At 38.2% G+C, this 20,397-nt stretch overlaps 1 protein-coding gene across 2 annotated transcripts in view; it reads left to right on the top strand.

Moving 5' to 3' along the window:
* The first annotated feature begins 2,082 nt into the window (after nucleotides 1–2,082).
* The window catches only part of tln1 (talin 1), a 56,624-nt gene continuing 38,309 nt past the window's right edge, over nucleotides 2,083–20,397 (top strand). The window contains exons 1-6 of one of the 2 annotated variants that reach the window (XM_082540345.1): nucleotides 2,083–2,261; nucleotides 15,848–15,907; nucleotides 17,594–17,756; nucleotides 18,110–18,207; nucleotides 18,506–18,635; nucleotides 18,804–18,956. In XM_082540345.1, coding sequence (XP_082396471.1) covers nucleotides 17,627–17,756; nucleotides 18,110–18,207; nucleotides 18,506–18,635; nucleotides 18,804–18,956 — 511 coding nt within the window. In that variant the 5' untranslated portion in view covers nucleotides 2,083–2,261; nucleotides 15,848–15,907; nucleotides 17,594–17,626. Of the gene's footprint in view, nucleotides 2,262–15,843; nucleotides 15,908–17,593; nucleotides 17,757–18,109; nucleotides 18,208–18,505; nucleotides 18,636–18,803; nucleotides 18,957–20,397 lie in introns of both variants that reach the window. The other variant, XM_082540344.1, reaches the window with a different exon arrangement.

The raw sequence follows: 20,397 nt of genomic DNA, 5'->3' as shown, positions 1-20,397 counted from the left end.
GTGGGCAGCATAGTGGTGCTGTGGTTAGCACTGTTGCCTCACCTTAGGCCCATCCCTGTGTTTGCGTCAGTTCTCTCTGGGTGCTCCAGCTTCCTCCCACAGTCCAAAGGCTTGCAGTGATGGGTGTGAATGGTTCTCAGTCTCTGTTAGCCCTGTGATGTGCAGGCGACCTGTCCAGGGTATAGCCCACCTTTTGCCCTAGGAGAGGCTGGGATAGACTGATTAACTAAAGACTAAAAACATCTTAAGTTAAGTTCAGATTAAAATGCAAACATACTGTTATCCTGTTCTAATAGGTGGAAACACCTAATGTTTTCCCGCCTCATATATACTTCACACTGCAGAAAACAATGTGTCTCCCTCTTTAATAGATTAAGGAATTTGTGATTATGATTTTGCAAGGATCACAACTAAACGGGATGTGGGATTTATTGTGCATCATTTATGTGGCATTAAATTTAGAATAGATACAACAATGCTGTTGTCTATTAGAGGCTTTCAAGAATCTAGTTTTTGATTAGATTCTAAATTGCCAATATTTCCTGGATATTTTTTTTTCAAATAATAAGGAGAGTTATTATATTTTAAATCCTCTAACTACTAACTGCAACACTGTAGTTAACAGAATTGTCAGCTAATTATTAAGCTGTTAAACTAACTCTACTCACCCATGATGTTGAGTGTGCATGGTAACAATGCTAATGTAATTGTTTTTACATGTGTAAATAGCTTTGAATTAAAATAAAACAGAAATATACAAGATCTCGGGTTACTTAAAGCAGTAAAACTGCTTTAAAATGATGGAAAATGTCTATGTTTTTACACAATGGTAATTTTCTGTTATTTCTGTACATCTATCCAAAATAATTTGCCATAAAAGAACACAAAATGTCTGTTTAGGTGGCAAAATAGATGACTAATTTGTTTTAGTAAGTTGCTTATTTGACAGAAGAAATTGCCATCTATCCATTTTCCTTCACTGATTTTAAATAACATTTCACTAAACTTAATTCACCACTAGTACTTGCAACTTGCAGAGTTGCATACTGAAGCATTTAGTATGTATACAGAATCTGTTTTTACAGTTCTTATCTTTTTTAATTAATATTAATTTGCAGAACATTTGTATTAAGCTTGAACATTAGACAGGTCTTGCAATAATCACAGAAAATATACCTTGCCCTAAAAACAGCAAATTAATACTGAGTGACTATTGACACTGACTGAATAATATAACATAATATAATATAATATTATAATACTATAATAACATAATAATAATAAAGAGACAAACGAACTGTGTTTAATATGTGATTAAGATTTATTTAATGAAAAATAATCTTTGTTTTTTTATCTGAAAATTTATATTTATATCCTTGCAGATGGTGAGAAAGTAAGTCGCAGGTTCAAGAGCTTTGTAAGACAAGGAATGACAAGTCAGAAAGCCACCCAAGACTTCAACAGAATTTTAAAAATATATGTACCTCTCCACCTTTCTTCTTCTTTTGAATGTTAATTTGTTATTATTGTTTTTATTGCAGATAGTAGCTTTTTAAAAACTTTTTAAAAAATTACTAATCAAAGAGAACATTAAAAAGAGGGCTACAGAAGAGAAACACTGGGTTTCAGTCCCGTCACTGTCAGTGATGACAGCCGGATGCGAGCAGTGTTCAGGCCAAAGAAAAAGTAAGATAGGTTGAAGTTTCGAGGAGCTGACACTTTTACCGTTATGTGGCCCCAGCGTTGCGTGCGCACACCAGCTTTATAATACGACGATGTTGACACTTTTGACACACCCACCGAACCATCCTGGGCAACTTCAAATGCAGCTGGCCAACGTTTGAAGGAAACATGTCTGTCTACCCGGAAACCCTAACAAAGCAGATCTGAACGTCTCCGCGGTCTCCTCCAGCACAGTCCGTGCCATTAAGAGTCAAATTGAGTTGGTTTAGTGTTGAAAACAAGACAGAGTTTGGAAACAAAATAGAAAAGTATGAAAACACCCTCAGTGTTATTCGCCTGCAGCAGAACAGTACCCGAACTCTACACCGCCCCTCTGTGCGTCGACGCGCTGAGCCAGGGTGGAGTTTTTCGCAAGCCGCTGCCGAGGGATAGGGAGAGGAACTGAGAAAAAGTCGTCTTCTGGCCTTTCCCCTGGTGGAAAACTTTATTTGTTGTCGGGAGTTAATTTAAGGATCGTTAAATCAGCTCTGTTTTCCGTGTTTGAGTGGCCGTCGACGAGAGTGGATTAACGCGCCCAGGTCAGACTGAATGTTTCTAACTTTGAAAAGTTTCTAGCTTTTTTCTTCGTTTTTTTAAAACGCGAAGTCCCTGACGTCACCACAGACTCGACATGGAAGCGAGACAGATTAGTAAACGTATGCAGATTTGGGCCTTCTAATGTAGAGAGCGCATAAACGGTAGTGTATATGATAACCCAGAAGTTAAATCACACAAATGGGAGACGAATCGAAAGTATCAAGCGCCAAAAGAGACCACCTCTCACACACACACGCACACACATCTGAATTTTCTGTGCGCCGTGTCACTGTCCTCTCATGCTTCCCTACAATACGCGCATTTTGATGAGATATATATAAGTTACCTTTATACTATGAAATAGTTTGAATGTCAAAGTTAAAAGGAGTTAACAGCTGTATTGTTCCCCTTTTGACCTACAGCATGCAAGTTCAGTTCATCACAGTCATTTTGTAGGCCGCTCATAAGTGTCCTGGGCGTGTTGTGCAGCTGTTAGAACAAGAAAAAATATCGCCTCTGGGTGTAAATTCTTACACCGCTGTGATGTGTTGTGCAACACAATGAAGGAATTTGGATGCAGATATGTCTACTAACCACCGAGCAATAAAGGAAAAAACAAAGGGTACTTTCTACAGGCTGAAGGACGGCCTGTAGAAACTAGCCTGGAAGAATTAGGAGCTGTACATTTTTAGGCAGGCTCACCTAAAATAAGTAAATAAATAAACTAAAAACCCAAACAAAAGCATTTTTGTCTCTGTGAAATTGCTTATTACATTAATTGATTAAAAGAATGTTATAACAATTAATAACTGCTTCATTTTGTATTTAAACTTGTATCTCATTAGATTTTTACATCTTTACATTTTTTTTATATCATGCTGCTGTAACACAATTTCCCAAATTTTGGGATAAATAAACGCTTATCATTCACTGAAAAGTAATGTCTTCAGTAAATGCTTCACCTTCTTTTTTGAACTTGTAAAGATCAGCCTGTGTTCATTAAATAAGGAGTTTTGTTACATGTTAGGTTGCTTATTCAATGCTTACCTTTCAAAAAAGAAGTGCAAAGAAAAAAAAATATAAATAACTATCTGACACCAGAACACATATAAGGGAATAGTTAATATATGCACAAGATGGCATGCTCTCAGTGCACTGCACATTTTCGACCACAACCACAGCAAAAATAAATAAGTAAAAATCTAACTATTTTAAGTGGAGGCGAGTGAGCAAGAGATAAAGATAGAGAATCATGAGGTCTTACAAAAGTAAGAACAAAACGTAAACTGGAACTAAACAGAAATCCAATCACTCAGCTTATTGTGACTTGTTGTCTTTGCCTTCCTGAGTGTTGTGTTTGTTTTTAGTTGAACAGATTATTTGTTAGTTGATGTAGTCTTATATGTCTTGTGTGTGTGGATTTTTTTCATTAACCAGCTTCACATGTGTAGCAGAAGCTAACTTTTAACTGCCAAGCCACTATACACTGGTGAAACACTGTGATCTGGGCTGTAAAGAAATGAAGAAAGGCCTCCAGTATTCAAGGTTCAGGCCATGCTGTGTAGTAATCTGAGCTAATCTACCAGCCATACAGAATTCAGGTAACAGAGTAAAATCCCATTTTGGAAGTTGTATCGTGGACTATTCTCACACCAGTTAAGGAAACCTGCTTCCATTCCAATGTGTTGCCGTGGTTGGAGTGTAGTGTTTTAACTCAGCCATATTTGGTCAAGACAACATGTGCAGCCACTAGTCCACAAGAAATCATTTGTTTTAGACATAAGCCAATTCCCATGGCTGTGTGAGATGCCTGGGGAGTTCAGTCACACCAATGAGGAGACTGGAAGAAAATACAGCTCTTACTTAATTTAAAAATCACACAAAACCTTAATGTTGTTGGGTTGTTTATGATTAAATGAAACATGTATAAAGAATAAAAAGAAACAGAGCTTACCTTGTGATGGCATCACACTAACTGTAATACTGGCTGGTATTATGCCAAATTGTCAATAATTTCATCCATCAGAAACATTAATCCATGTATGGAGAACAACCTCCAGGTGAATTCTAGGGTCTTACATATGAGAACATAATAAAAAAATTCATTTGGTGCTTACCAGGTGCTGAAATTATGTAAATAAAACTTGAACACATGACATACAATGTCATTATTTATTTTGGAAAAAAACTAAGCAAAAATAGGTGTGTAACACAATGCTAATACATCATCAGTGGTCTTAGAGAAACTGTTGCTCACCACCAATCTGGGAAGGGTTTTAAAACCATTTTTAGAAAGACTATTCCCATGTGGAAAACATTCAAGACAGCTACCAATCTTCCCAAGAGTCAGTGTCCTAGTGAATTCAACTCATGGGTAGAGTGTGCACTGTTTTGAGAAAATGCAAAAAACACAGGAGCTACATCTCAGTCTCTACAGGCCTCAGTATGTTAAAATAAGAAGGAAATTGAACATGTATGGCTTGTTTGGAAGGGCTGCCAAATGAAAACCTTTTCTCTCAAAAAGGAATATGACAGCATGGCTTAGGTTTGCATCTCATCCAGCCACAAGACTTTTGGAACAATGTCATTCTGACAGACAAAACCAAAATTGAGATGTCTGTCCACAATGAACAGCACCACTTTTGGAGAAAACCAAATACAAATACAATACTCATACCAACTGTTAAGCGTGGTAGAGGGGGGTGATGGTTTGAGCTTGTTTTCCAGCCACAACACCTGGCCACCTCACATTCATATTCAAAAAAGAAAAAACACACGTGTTTTAAAATTAACTACTCATTGGTTTCCCTTTTAGAAATTACAATGTTTTTAATGTTAGCCCTTCATCAGACTGGTGAAACATTAAGAGGAGTGTGTGTGGTGTGTGTTCATGTGTAAGGACCTGGTCTACATAGGCTTGGTCCTCTGAAGGATGTGGCCCCTGAATTTGGACACAGCCTGTGTGTTTAAATGTGCAATGAGTGAGTATGTGGTTGCTGCAATTAAGAAAAGTGAGCGTGTCCTCATTCTCAGAATTAGGGATATTCCTTGGAACTAATTTCTTAGTCAACTAAGCAAGGGAAAAAAAATAGTGCAACCTGCAAGTGTGATCTACCCACATGTCTCTACATGTCTTCAGGATCGCTGCAGTGGCATACACAGTCTGAATAGTTTATATGATGCCTTTAGTCGTAATAGTGAGAAGAGCTGTGTTAAGTTCTGAAAACATCTGTTCTGGTGAGACACATCTGTCATTGCTAGTGTTGGATATTTGTTTAAAAATAGCATTATCCTGATAGAAGTAGATTGGGCTGATGCCAGTACAATTCCCATAGAACTGGGCTGTCCAACTACAGGCCTCAAGAGCCGGTGTCCTGCAGGTTTTACATGTGTCCTTTATCCAGCACCGCTGATTTAAATGGCTAAATTGCCTCCTCAACATGTCTTGAAGTTCTCCAGAGGCCTGGTAATGAACTAATCATTTGATTCAGGTTTGTTGACCCAAGGTGATATCTAAAACCTGCAGGAAACCGGCTCTTGAGGCTTGGAGTTGGACATCCCTGTCATAGAAGCTTATTTCTATGAATGTTGATGTGTCTTGGTCATTGTGGATGCTGGGCATTTTGATATCAAAGTAACCTAAAATTAAGTTTCAGATGGGAGTTTCTAAAGTGTTTTTGGCATATTATTAGGAAGGGATCACTTTTCATTGCAGTGATAGGGTTCTTGATTGATACAGGACATACAAGATGCTGTCCAAAACCACATTTTTGAGAATCCTTTCAGAGGGGTTAGTTTGCTTATAACTTTCTAGAACAAATCCCAATTTTGATGCAAAAAAAGAAACTTTGCCCTAGCCAGGGGATCAGATCAGATCATGACTAGGTGAGTTCAAATGAGCTGCCTAAATACAGGAAAGCCAGTTGGGACACCTCACTTACTCAAGAATGAGTAGCTGGCTATGACACAAGAGCATGGGAACCATTGATTGCCTTCTGAACAGACTTCCAGTGACAGATGTGGAAACAGGAGAGGTACAAGTCGAGTCAGTCTATCCACTTGCAGTGCTGGGCAGCTTGAGTTTCCATGGGGCTTTGGAGCAGGGAAGCTTCAGTCATTTCAGCCACCCAGTGTTTTACCTTATCATCTTGGAAAGGCTAGAGCATTTGATGGTTAGGAGCATAAGACCACATAACCAGCCAAAAAAGACACTACTCTCTGTATAGTCTTTTTAAGATACCAATTAAGAGCTCTCTTCGATTCACCATGAAGACAGATTAGAGTAAATGATAAAATCATAAAATTCCCCAGCAAACAAAGTAGCATCTGGGTTCATACTGGCCAGATCGTAGTGTAAAAATCAGGAAGAGAACCCAATGCAGGATACACATGGGCAGAGTAAAATCCAGTTTGGGAGGGTGTAGTCAAAAGGCAAAGTCCATAGAGCTGTCCAAAAGGAAATGAGAAGTTCACAAGGGAAAATAACAAAATCATGAGGAATGCTGGGGAGCTTGACTAAGCAAGTTTACCAGATGACAAGTGGTTAGCGCAAAGCTGGAGCTGTATATACTAAGACCAGTGGCTAACTGAAAACAGGCATGGTAGGGCAACAAAGCAAAGGCTGGAAGTGTAACTAAGTGAGGTCTAAGACATACAGAAATTTCAAAATAAATCAGGAAGTAACCAGATATACAGTTGGTGAGATTAATCAGCATACAATCAAGGATGGAAAACTAATGCAGGAAGTAAAATTGACAACGATTTATGATGTACACAGGAAAATAACAAACACATGCGGTTTACAAGTAAGGTGCAGTTGGTATTCACAAGTGGACAGATATTAGTTGAACTGGTGAATTGTTATTAGCTTATAATATTTCTCCTATTCTTTATTTCATTTTTAAAGTTCTCTATAGTTTTAGGAGCCTTTGTTATATGTTTAAAATTGCTAACAGGCATAAGGCATAATTCTTACACCTGGCATTGTTCAGCGTGGGCCATGAAGTGCATCTTTAATCTGTTTGATCACAAACATTATGCCACACCGTCTAATCTGGAAGTTTTCACATTAAACTTTGCCAGCGTCATCAACACTGCTGCTGTTGTGTTATCAGTGTTTCTGTTTAAAACTGGGGGCTGTGGGCTTAATGTTGTCATACTTGTTATTTACACTTTTTATTCGCTGCTCCTAAATACGTTTGTATTTTCTGGTCAGTTTTTAGAAATATAACAAATGTGGGTGAAAAACTTAGGTATACATTGTTTAACACATCTGCACGCTACAGAGCCGTGGATTAAATGAAGCATCGAAGCAAAGAATTTGTGTCGAGAATTTTTTGTAATTGACTTATTTGAGTTACTTAATTAATCATTGCAGTTGTAATATAAACTTTAGGTAAATTCTTTAGGCAAAACTTTAAGAACTGCAGCAAATAAAACTTGTGTATAAAGTGGGTTTTATTGTCATTCTTCTAAATGACAACTATACATTTTAACAAAATGTTGTTTCTCCAAGACCTTTATGCAACTCAAAATGATTTATGTGATTTTAAAATTCAAGTTCAATTCAATTTTATTAATATAACGCCATATAACGTTGAAGACGCTTTATATTGTAAGGTAGACCTTACAATAATACATACAGAGAAAAACCCAACAATCAGATGACCCCCTATGAGAAAAAACTCCCTTTTAACAGGAAGAAGCCTCCGGCAGAACCAGGCTCAGGGAGGGGCGGCCATCGGTTGGGGTAAGAGAAGGAAGACAGGATAGAAGACATGCTGTGGAAGAGACAGATTAATAACAAGTGCGATTTAATGCAGAGAGGTGTATTAACACATAGTGAGTGAAAAAGGTGACTGAAAAGGAAAATGCATCATGGGTGTCCATGATGCATTTTCCTTTTCAGTCACCTAGGAGGGGTATGAGTCTGCCTACAGCAGCCTATGTCTATTGCAGCATAACTAAGGGAGGATTCAGGGTCACCTGGTCCAGCCCTAACTATATGCTTTAGCAAAAAGGAAAGTTTTAAGCCTAATCTTAAAAGTAGAGATAGTGTCTGTCTCCCAAATCCAAACTGGAAGCTGGTTCCACAGAAGAGGGGCCTGAAAACCAAAGGCTCTCCCTCACATTCTACTTTTAAATACTCTAGGATCAACAAGTACGCCTGCAGTGTGAGAGTGAAGTGCTCTAATGGGGTGATATGGTACTACAAGGTCATTAAGATAAGATGGGGCCTGATTATTTAAGACATTGTATGTGAGGGGCAGGATTTTGAACTCAATTCTGGATTTAACAGGAAGCCAATATAGGAGAAATATGCTCTCTCTTTCTAGTCCCTGTCAGCACTTTTGCTGCAGCATTTTGGATTAGCTGAAGGTATTTCAGAGAGTTTTTAGGACGTCCTGATAATAATGAATTACAGTGGTCCAGCCTAGAAATATGCATGAACTAATTTTTCAGCATCACTCTGAGACAGGAAATTTCTAATTTTAGAGATGTTGTGCAAATGGAAGAAAGCAGTCTTACATATTTGTTTAATATGTGCATTGAAGGACATGTCCTGGTCAAAAATGACTCCAAGATTCCTCACAGTGTTACTGGAGGCCAAGGTAATGCCATCCAGAGTAAGAATCTGGTTAGATACCATATTTCTAAGATTTTCAGGGCCGAGTAAAATAACCTCAGCTTTATCTGAATTAAGAAGCAGAAAATTAGGTCTTTATGTCTTGAAGACATTCCTGCAGTTTAACTAATTGGTGTGTGTTATCTGGCTCCATGGATAGAGTTTTTTGCCATCTGCATAGCAGTGAAAATGTATACTATGTCTTCTGATGATACTGCCTAATAGGGCTGATCGATATAACAATATATATCGGATGACGATATAAAAACGTCTATCGTTGCATTTTACGCTATCGTTTGTTTCGTGGTGTCGCAAAATAAACTGTTTATGGCAATATTTTTTCATTATTTTGATGGTCACTGTAGTGGCTATATTAATTTCTTAAAGTTCTCTCTTTCTCTTATATTTAATATAACCACACTACAGACAAACAAGCACTTGTTTTTATGCATTGTCTTTAGCAACAACAACAGTAAAACCATCGCATGTCCGCTTGTTTATTTTCCACATAAACCTTTCACAAAAAAGCTCAAGATCCTGTTGAGACTTTTCAAAATAAACCGAATCACGCGAAAGATGCAGAGTATTTATGGATGAGAAGCAAAAAAGAGCCGTCAGGTGCTAAAAAATAAACCTTAGACTCAAACATTAGAACAGGCTTTTCCCCGCAGCACGCTGTGTAATAAATACTCATAAAGAAAACGGCGGCCGTTACAACCTATGTCTAAAAATGTATAGTTTCATGCATCAGTTAAAACACTCAACTCCAGGTACGCGACGCCCAGCTGGAAACACTTCAAGCAAGTCGAGCTGCCCGAGATTCACAGAATTTACAGAAAATGTTACATTTTTGTGATTTATATCATTATCGGACGATAGATGTCTTAATATCAGGATGTGAGATTTTGGTCATATCGCACAGCCCTACTGCCTAAGGAAAGCATGTATAATGCAAACAGAATTGGTCCTAGCACTGAACCCTGTGGAACTCCATAATTAACCTTAGTGTGTGAAGAGGACTTTCCATTTACATGAACAAATTGGAGCCTATTAGATAGATATGATACAAACCACTGCAGCGCAGTACCTGTATTACATACAGTATGCTACAATTGTTCTAATAGGATATTATGGTCGAACAGTATTGAACGCTGCGCTGAGGTCTAGCAGGACAATAACACAGAGATGAGTCCACTGTCAGAGGCCATAAGAAGATCATTTGTAACCTTCACTAAAGCTGTTTCTGTGCTGTGATGGGCTCTGAAACTCTTCAAAAATGCAAATATATAGTTGTGTTACACAATGGTTATATACGAAGGGCAATAAATATACCTGACAACATGTACAAAGAATTTAGAGAGTATTAAATTTGGCTAGTCTCCCATTTAAGATTATCTTCTCCTGCACCTCTTCATTGCTTTAATGTAGCTGCTATTTTTTAAATCATTCTTTGTGTTATTAGTTATTTGTGTTGAACCTTACATTGCGACTGGGCTATTGCTTATGCTTTTTCTTGTGCTTCTGCTTTTGTTGCTACTTCTGTTTTTTTCTGTTTCTTCTTCCTCTTCTTCTGCTGCTACTGCCTCTGCAGAAAATTACTAGTACCACTTGCTGATTTACCAGTCGAGCAACCAAACTGGTCCATCATCAATCTTGTATTTTGAGGATTCAAGTGGTTACCTGACAGTTTTTCTGGGTTTCCAAGGCCAATAATTTACAGTTTTGTTTGTAAGCTCCTGGACAGTAAACATTTTTTTTTTAATTTTGCCTCTGCACACTGTCACAGTGGATTTTAAATCACACAAAATGTGATTAAGAGCAGACTTTAAGCTTTTAAGTACATTGTCAAACATCACCAAATACTGTTTCCTTCCTTGTGATGCTTTAGCAGGCCTTTACTGCAGCCACCTTCAGTTGCTGTTAGTTTCGAGGGTTTTCTGCTTTCGGTTTTGGGTCATTTCGTGTCAAATCATTGTGAGGCTTGTGGTCAGCCATCTCACATTCATATATCATATATCAAATGCTAAAAACTAGTTACCTGCTGCATAACATTGTCTCCATCATATCTGATATATGATGTGGTGTTTTTCTAATCATGAACTATGCCTTCCCTTTTCCATACTTTTCTCTTGCAATCATTAAGGTTCATCTTGGTTTCATCTTTCCAAAGATGTTTTTTTTTTTGGACAGGCCCTTGTAGATGCTTCCTTTCAAAGTGTAATCTGCGTTGTTGTACACCATCTAAATTTGAATTCAAGAAGTTGCTCACAACTTAGTGTTCCATGTTTTGTGGTTTTTCAGGCCGTTGGTGTCGCTGAGCTGCTCAATTTTCCCATACTAATCTTACTTTTTTGCTGTCTCTGATTGCTTTATTTTGGAGGTCTTTAAGCCTAAAGAATATTTCTTCACATACATCGATATCTCTTTGGGTTTCATTTATCAAATGCAAGTTCAACACTCAATTCAAAATTCAACAACCAATTTCAATTTTTTTTCTCTAATTTGGTCAAGACACTAACCCTAAATTGCTCTCCGATGCGTTCATTGGAGTATAAATGTGTATGAATTGTAGTTAGGAAGCACTAAGAAACTTAGAAGACAGTGCTTGTGTGAATGGGTGTGATCGGGTGAATGTGGCATGTTGTATAGAGCTCTTTGAGTACTCTGGGAGAGTTGAAAAGCGCTATATAAGAATTAATCCATAAGTGTACGTAGGGCAGAGAGAGACTCCTACATAATGAAACTAATCTATTTAAAAAAAATATTGGCCACTTGGATAGTGGGAGTAGTGTAGTATTTTTACCGTTCATCTTCTGTGTTCAACAGAACAAGTTCTTTGTCAGAGTGTGATTGTCTCTGAAACATAGACTGAAGTTATTGTCAAAATAGACATTTTGACATTTTTTGGTTTTCAAATAGCTCATAATGTTGTAATTGTGTTGCCTTATACTAAAGGCAAATGCTGCTATTTTAACTTTCCTTCACCCGTATAAATTTCCCTCAAACAAGTGAAATCTGATCTGTACAGTACAGACCAGAACAGAAATAATTAGCCTCGTTTCCTTTTTCCCCCTTTTATAAATTCCCTTATAGATTTCCTGTTTACTCTAGGGTATTGTTTTGACAAAACCTTTTAGTGCACTGAATGGTCAGATTAAAAAAAAATGTATGAAATGCTAAAAAAACAAGAGAATTGGAGATTTTTTCTAGTTGGGGAATGGTATAATTACTGTACATGAGCATGTGTAGACTATAGAGTCGAGAGGAAATGTAAGAATGGGAGATGAGATGCAAAAGTTCAAATGCGGTCGTTGTGGTTACTTGTTTAAGATAGACTGTAACAATGCCACTGGGTTATTTTCACAGTGTCACATCAGGGTAAACACAGCTTCAATTTACAATAGTACAGCAAATGTGCATTAGCAGAGTGAAAGTTGTTGTGAAAAACTACCAGTAAAACAAATCATACTACAGTTGGATACAAGTGTACTAGTTACCTCAGCTCTGTAATAAGGACACTGCAATGACTTTGTTATTGTGTTATGTGCTCTGGAGCTACAGCTGTGTCTACATTTCTTGGACTCAAGAACTCTTCTATTAGTATCAGAGTGGTGCCAATGCCAATAGTGATGATCAAATGTGATATAAGCAGCAACCTTAAACTGGAAAAGTGTTTCTCATGATGTTTGTGTTGATAATAGTTAAGCAATTTCTGTGACAAATAACAAATATGACAAAAAATGACTTACTGAATTATAAAACAAAAATTCAAAACATGTTTTATTAAATTTAAGATTCTTATAAGAGCCGGTAACTTCTCTAAAACAGGTTGTCTTATTTTGAGCCTGATGAAGGTTCTGCAGTGACTTTAAGCTGGTTGCCCACATTGCAGCACAGCAGGCAGCAGAGACTGTTGAAGGCCACGATCACAGGAAGTTTAAAACTCTACCATCTGTATACGAAGCTACACTCAGTGGTTGCAAAGACTTGTATTGCAGCACTGTGAACTCCTGATAAACTATTCTTCACCATAAGTGGTTTTACTTGAGCAATAATATATGTCCACCCAGATGACCTCTTTCCTAATGTCCACAGATGTCCTGAGGTTACACAACCAAAACAAATTAAATCTGTTATTTCACTTTTTTCTTGTTCTTACATAGAAAAAGAGAAAAATGTTTTACTTGTATAATACAAGTACTATTGTTTTTCTTGTGACATTACCAATAAGTTTGATGTGTCACATGGCCCTCTTCCTATTAAAAAAACAAAAGTTGTATCCAAGATGGCCGACTTCTAAATGGCCACCATGGTCACCACACATATACTAATGTGCCACAAACACGACTTTAATATCACCAACCATTCCCATGTTATTACGGTGTATCCATATAAATGGCCCACCCTGGACATCGGGATATGCCAAACAAAAATCACATCTAGCGCACATAGGGCTGGAGAACAACAGGAAAACAGAAAAACAAAACAACTAGACCTAGTCCTTGTTTAGTCGTTTGAAAATTTATTTTAAACTTTGCACAATTTCTGATTGTCCCTCAACATAATATTTTCTTCATATCTGTGATGTGTTTCATTGCAACTAAATTAGTACATTTTCATTTTTTTCAAACTTGCACACCACACAGTTTAAAAAAAAAGAGTCAGCTAGACATTTTTGGAAATGGCTGATACTGGCAGAAATGACTGTAGCCAGAACTATAGTGAGGATGTACACAACGTACTTATCAGCCCTGAAGACTAGTTAAGTGAAATGTTTCATTCTGGCCTGAAAAGATAAGTTTTTGAAATAATCCTCTTGTTGTTAGTGGACAGTTTTACAGACACGTTAAAAAAATGGTCAGGCCTGTAGTACACTAGATAAAGACTGAGGTATAGAGTATCTGAATTCCATTGATAGCTTGGATACTTGGCTTTAGGATGACAGCTGGCCGCTGTCACTTTGCAGAGGAAGTCTGGCTTTGACTAACAGGAAGTCAAGTTAGCCACACATTTTTTTTCTTGTAAGAACCAAGTCATGTTTTCTGGAAAGAGGCATTAATTCAGAGTTATTGCAAAGATATATTTTAAGCACTAAAAGGAGAAAGTACCTTCAACGGCATAACTAATTTTATACTTTAAAAGCCCAAACTTGGAATCCCTTTTGCAACAGCTGGACATTTTTTATATCTGTACCATTAAAGAATTGTGTTTTCATTTGTGATATTGTTTTACAGTGTTTTTAGAGTACACTAAGACCTTTACTGTGCTATTTCTCATTTTTAGCAACTGCAGTAATTACTGTTGTGACCTCGCACTTCCTCTTTCAGTCAGGGTGGAGTGGGAAGCATTTACTGTACAATTTCTGAAGTCTGTAGACTTGCAATGTTTTTAAACAAGATTATCTTTCAGATTTCGAGCTGGTGTTAAATAAACAGGAAGATTTGAATGTTGAAGTAGCTTTTGCTCGATAATGGTCTTTGAGCATTTAGAGCTTTAAAGTTTCTACATTGAATAATATTGAGGACTAACACTGACTAAACGTGAACATTGTAACTTTGAAACTTGAAGGACTAGGATGAGCTTTAGATTAGTAAGCTTTGTCAACAAACTGACCCAATACTCACTGCAGACTTCCAGCTAAGTCACTGCTGGGCATGTGTGGATGTTAGAGATGCCCATATATGGCGTTGAATGTCTTTTAAAAACAGGAAATGACATGTAGACAGCTGATTAGGAACTTGAAAGAATGCTGTCATTCCACAGCAGAGGAAGAGGAGTGGGTTCATTTCTAGAGATGAACCCACTCACTTGACCGACAGCTGCACTCCTCCTCCAATGCATGCACGCACACACACACACACACACCTAAAATAGCTATTAATAACATGTAAAAATCTTTTACATCAGAAGAAATTATTCATATCATACAATAACTGTCTGCAATGCAACACATCTGTCTAGCAAAGAGTAATCTGTTCTCTCATGTTAAGTTTACTTTAACCCTGCACTCACGCTCACGTAAATACCACACCAATTTATTGCAGCGTCCACTACAACTTGCGCTGTTCTGCTGAGCCACTTTGATGTACTCTGATATTTGCTAGTCTGTTTCAGTGCATGTAGTACTGCTGATTATATTTAAAATTTAAATTCTGTTTTTGCTTGTTGATTTTCATATGATTATATTTCAAATATTTCTTTCTATATATTGTTTACATTTATGCTTGTTTTACTGTATTTATCAGATTAGTTTATACTTCAGCTGTATTTAACAATTTTTAACTGACGTAATGGAGGATGTCCCAACTCTTATTTTTCTTGCCTTATCTTGTCCTGTCTTATTTTGCAAAGCACGCCACACCTTGCCACACTTCACCAAACAGAAACACACCAGTTATGTGGACCTTCTCACTAGTTACACGCTTAATTCTGACATTAATTTCACTAAAATGGATTAAACTAATATTTTATTTTATAACATTTTTTTAAAAAGTGTCTGCAATGTTATCAAAAAAACCCCAAAGAAATCAATCTCTAATATACAAACACATTCCAATTCGCTTTGTGTATTCTTTCAGTTGAGCAGCAGTTTCTGCTTTATTGTCAGATAAAATTCTTGAACTCTACTAGATTCCATTTGTGGGATTTATTGGAACATGTATGTGTGCGAACAGGGACTGAGCACTGTCTAAAGCTTGTGTACCGTATTCACAGTTAGCTTTTGGAATAGAACATTTAAATTACATGTCATATGTTGTGTCAAAAAGTGAGTTTATCTGCAGCTTTATATTTCAAATAGGACAACATTATTATGATGTGGAATTGCAAGAGTACAAAATGCTGTGGAACTGTGTTTTGTAAGATCGTTATAATGTAAAAGCATATCATTATGTCATTGAAAATGTTGGATCAATAAAATAAAAAAAATCGTGTATCTGTTTATATTTGATTTTCCTCAGCTAGGTAGAAGAAACACAGAGCTGATCATCTGAGTGGCTGTTACAAAAAATTGGTTCAAGTCAGGTAAGTATTTTATTCATCTTCTTCATGATCATGTCAAATAGTAAAATCATAATCAGGAGCCCTAACAATGAGAAGCATATTTACATGTTAGCCATCCATCCATCTTCTTATAGCATATTTTTCTGAAGTATAGTATGAAAACATTTTCTCCAACAAAACAATCTTTTAACATATAGTGAGAAGTACTCACTGATATATGATAACAATATATGAATGCTCCAGACAGTGGCTCATCTCACTCAGCCTGTTGTCACACTGGATTTTAGTCAGAAAACAGTTTGATTGTCATTTGATTGAGCAAGTAGACAGTAGGGATGGCACCGGTAGTAACCAGACCGAAAAGCAGCGCACATTTCGGTGTTTCTTTTTCCTGAGATGTCATACACTTTGGATTCTAGCCAATCATCTTACCTTTCCGAGGATAGTAGGCTTGCCCAGGTACGTACGTTCTTTTAGAGCAGAGCTACAGATTAAAAGTGCCCAAGGCAAAGCGGTCAAAAGTCTGACTGTACTTCACAGCAAAAGATGCAAACTCAGCAGCCTGCAACAAGTGCTTCAAGGTGATACTGTGCAAAGGAGGTAACACCTCGAATCTGATGAAACACCTGGCAACGCATAGCGTTTTTTAAAAGCTGAGAAATGCACCGTATTTGGTATCGGATAAAACCTAAACGATACCCATCCCTAGCAGACAGTGGTTCCATCCCTGGGTTGTGTGAGAATAGATGAATATGACTTGTAGTAAAAAGCAGTGCTTGAGTACTCAGAGTTGTAGAGTATTATATAACCAGTACATTTGGCATTGGTTTTTTTAATTTTATTTGTTTCTGCAGTAACCAGCATTCATGTTGCTAGCTGTACTTTTTAGGTTGAATCCCCTTTATACTACACAGGGAGCAAGATGGTGAAAGAGTGTTATCAGGATGCGAGTCTGACAGTTTTACAGTGATAAGTAAAATGTCATTTCAAAAAAGCTGAAAAAGAAAATCCCCTACTCTTTATTTCCTTCACCTCTCATTGCTATACAACCTCAGGATCTTGCATGAAGAAATGACAAAGAATCTCTCACAATGACAAAACCACAGAGAGTTGTTTTCCAAAAAAAACATACCTTTACTGGCATTTAAACAGTTAAGAGACAATTTCTTTTTATTCAGGAACCGGAAAACTGGATTTTCAGTTAAAAACATTTTTTTATATGTGACACATGTAAAAAAAGCTAGAGGTGGTGTTTCTCACTTTAACCTCAGCTTAAGACATGGGGCTGAGAGATTAGTTTTCACTTCCTACTAATGTGAAGTTCTTTAGCGGAATGTCATGTAAAGGAGTACCAAAATAAAATATATTTATGAATATAGCAGTTCTTGTCATAGCTATGTGCAATGAGAATACCTCTGATGTAGAGAACTTCCTGCTGTGTGCTACTTGTGAGAGGAGGCAGCTTTGACATTATTTAGAGTATACAGTTACAGCTGTTCTACACTTGCAGTTAAAACCTCCTTTTAACAGGAAATAAGGTGTGTGTGTGTGTGTTTATCAAAAAGTCTTTTTTTTTTTCAATAGACTTTATATGTCTTTCAGATTGAGTTGTACTATTGGTATTGTGACTGTGAATTAAATATGCTATTTCACTGTAATGGTACAGTTGACATGTTATGACTAACTACTTTATGGATCCTCATGCAGGTGTGAGTTGGGTGGAGGTGCAGAGCAGCAATCATGGTGACCCTGTCATTAAAGATTAGTGTGGGGAATGTAGTGAAAACTATGCAGTTTGAGCCCTCCACCATGGTCTACGATGCCTGTCGCATCATCAGGGAGAGAGTCCCAGAGGCACAGCTTGGCCAGCGTAAGTTCTCTTTCTTTTTTTTTTACTTCTTACTTCATCAGAACTGATTGTTGGATTGTTGACATGGAGAAATTGTATGCTGCATATTGCACATAGACTGATCAGGCATGACATTGTAACCACCTGCCTAATATTGTGTCAGTCAACAGATTAGACTAGAATGGTCACATTTTGACTTTGGCAAGCTGATGTGAACCTGTTAAAACATGTTTGTTTGAAAGACTAATCCACTAATGTGATTTACATGAACAGGGGACTAGCACAAGTCCTTCTAGTCTACTGTCTGGAGATCCACAGGTATGGAAAGAAATAGAAATCCAGCGACTTAATCAGCGTTTGTGTTTCTTCTACAGCAAATGACTACGGACTGTTTTTGTCTGATGAAGATCCAAAGAAAGGCATCTGGTTGGAGGCTGGAAAGGCTCTGGACTACTACATGTTAAGGAATGGGGTAAGGAAGTATATCACACATTCAGCTATGACTAACTGTTAAATTTATGAATTAGGATGCATTTGTGATGATTTGTGAGTACTAAATACACTTTCACCAAGGGACATCACTGGTTTCTTTGCTCTAAATTAGCTGAGTCAGGTTGTTTTTGTTTAATGCTTCTGTAAAAAATGATGCTGTCTCTAGGAAGAAAAGCAGTGTGATGTGAGTATTGTGAGAAATAGCAGGATCTAGTTTAAATCTATTTCAAAGTTTCCAACAAAATATCAGCAGCTGGTCTGTTGCCTCTGTCTGACAGGACACTCTGGAATACAAGAAGAAGCAGAGGCCACTGAAGATCCGCATGTTGGATGGGACAGTGAAGACTGTAATGGTGGATGACTCCAAGATTGTCAGTGACATGCTGATGACCATATGTGCTAGAATAGGTCAGCTATAAGCCACACACAGCTCACATTTAATTTCCAGAACAAGATGTTGTGTGTTGTTACAGGTTTATTGCTTTCCCCCCCACTTACCATGAGATTCTTGTGTATATATAATGTTGTTGTAAAATGTAAAATAAATGTAGTAATTTCAATCTGTTTGTATGTCAGGTATTACAAACTATGATGAATATTCACTGGTGCGAGACATTGGTGAAGAGAAGAAGGAGGAAACCACAGGAACCCTGAAAAGAGACAAAACTCTTTTAAGAGATGACAAGAAAATGGAAAAGCTGAAGCAGAAACTCCACACAGACGATGAGTGTATGAGAAATACAAGCCTCCATTCTAATGCTCTATAACAGACTTGCTTAACCAAAGTGTGTGTCCCGGGTCACCTTCCACATCTTCTCTAGCTCCTCTCTCAGCTTCTTGTGTTCCATCTTCCTGTTGTTGCTATCGCTTGGTACACTCAACAAAAATATAAACGCAACACCTTTGTTACTGCTCCCATTCCCCCATGGGATGGACGTAGAGACCTAAAATTCATTCCAGATACACAATATAACCGTCCCTCCCAAACAGTGGTCACAAATCAGTCCAAATGTGTGGTAGTGGGCACATCTGCTATATTTAGATAATCCATCCCACCTCACAGGTGTGCCACATCAGGATGCTGATCTGACATCATGAGTAGTGCACAGGTGTACCTCAGACTGCCCACAACAAAAGGCCACCCTGGAATGTGCAGTTTTTTGCGCTATTGGGGGTCTGGGGACCCAGAACCGGTCAGCATCTGGTGTGACCACCATTTGCCTCATGCAGTGCAACACATTGTCGCATGGAGTCTATCAGATTGTCAATTGTGGCCTGTGGAATGTTGGTCCACTCCACTTCAATGGCTGTGCGAGGTTGTTGGATATTCGTGGGAACTGGTACACGCTGTCGTATACGCCGGTCAAGCACATCCCGAACATGCTCAATGGGTGACATGTCCGGTGAGTATGCTGGCCATGCAAGAACTGGGACATTCTCAGCTGCCATCTGCCCTGAACAATGTGAACCATGATTCATCTGTGAAGCGCACACCTCTCCAACGTGCCAGACGCCATCGAATGTGAGCATTTGCCCACACAAGTCTGTTACGGCGATGAGCTGGAGTCAGGTCAAGACCCCGATGAGGACGACGGGCATGCAGTTGAGCGTCCCTGAGACGGTTTCTGACTGTTTGTGCAGAAATTGTTTGGTTGTGCAAACCAATTGTTCCAGCAGCTGTCTGGGTGGCTGGTCTCAGACGATCTTGGAGGTGAACCTGCTGGATGTGGAGGTCCTGGGCTGGTTACACGAGGTCTGCGGTTGTGAGGCCGGTTGGATGTGCTGCCATATTCTCTGAAACGCCTGTGGAGACGGCTTATGGTTGAGAAATGAACATTCAATGCACGGGCGACAGATCTGGTTGACATTCCTGCTGTCAGCATGCCAATTGCACGCTCCCTCATTGCTTGTGGCATCTGTGGCATTTTGCTGTGAGACAAAACTGCACATTCCAGGGTGGCCTTTTGTTGTGGGCAGTCTGAGGTACACCTGTGCACTACTCATGATGTCAGATCAGCATCCTGATGTGGCACACCTGTGAGGTGGGATGGATTATCTAAATATAGCAGATGTGCCCACTACCACACATTTGGACTGATTTGTGACCACTGTTTGGGAGGGACGGTTATATTGTGTATCTGGAATGAATTTTAGGTCTCTACGTCCATCC

The sequence above is a fragment of the Aulonocara stuartgranti genome (genome assembly GCF_965226115.1).
Source record: "Aulonocara stuartgranti genome assembly, chromosome: 7".
NCBI classification, from domain to species: domain Eukaryota; kingdom Metazoa; phylum Chordata; class Actinopteri; order Cichliformes; family Cichlidae; genus Aulonocara; species Aulonocara stuartgranti.
This window is presented reverse-complemented; position numbering and strand designations above follow the sequence as displayed.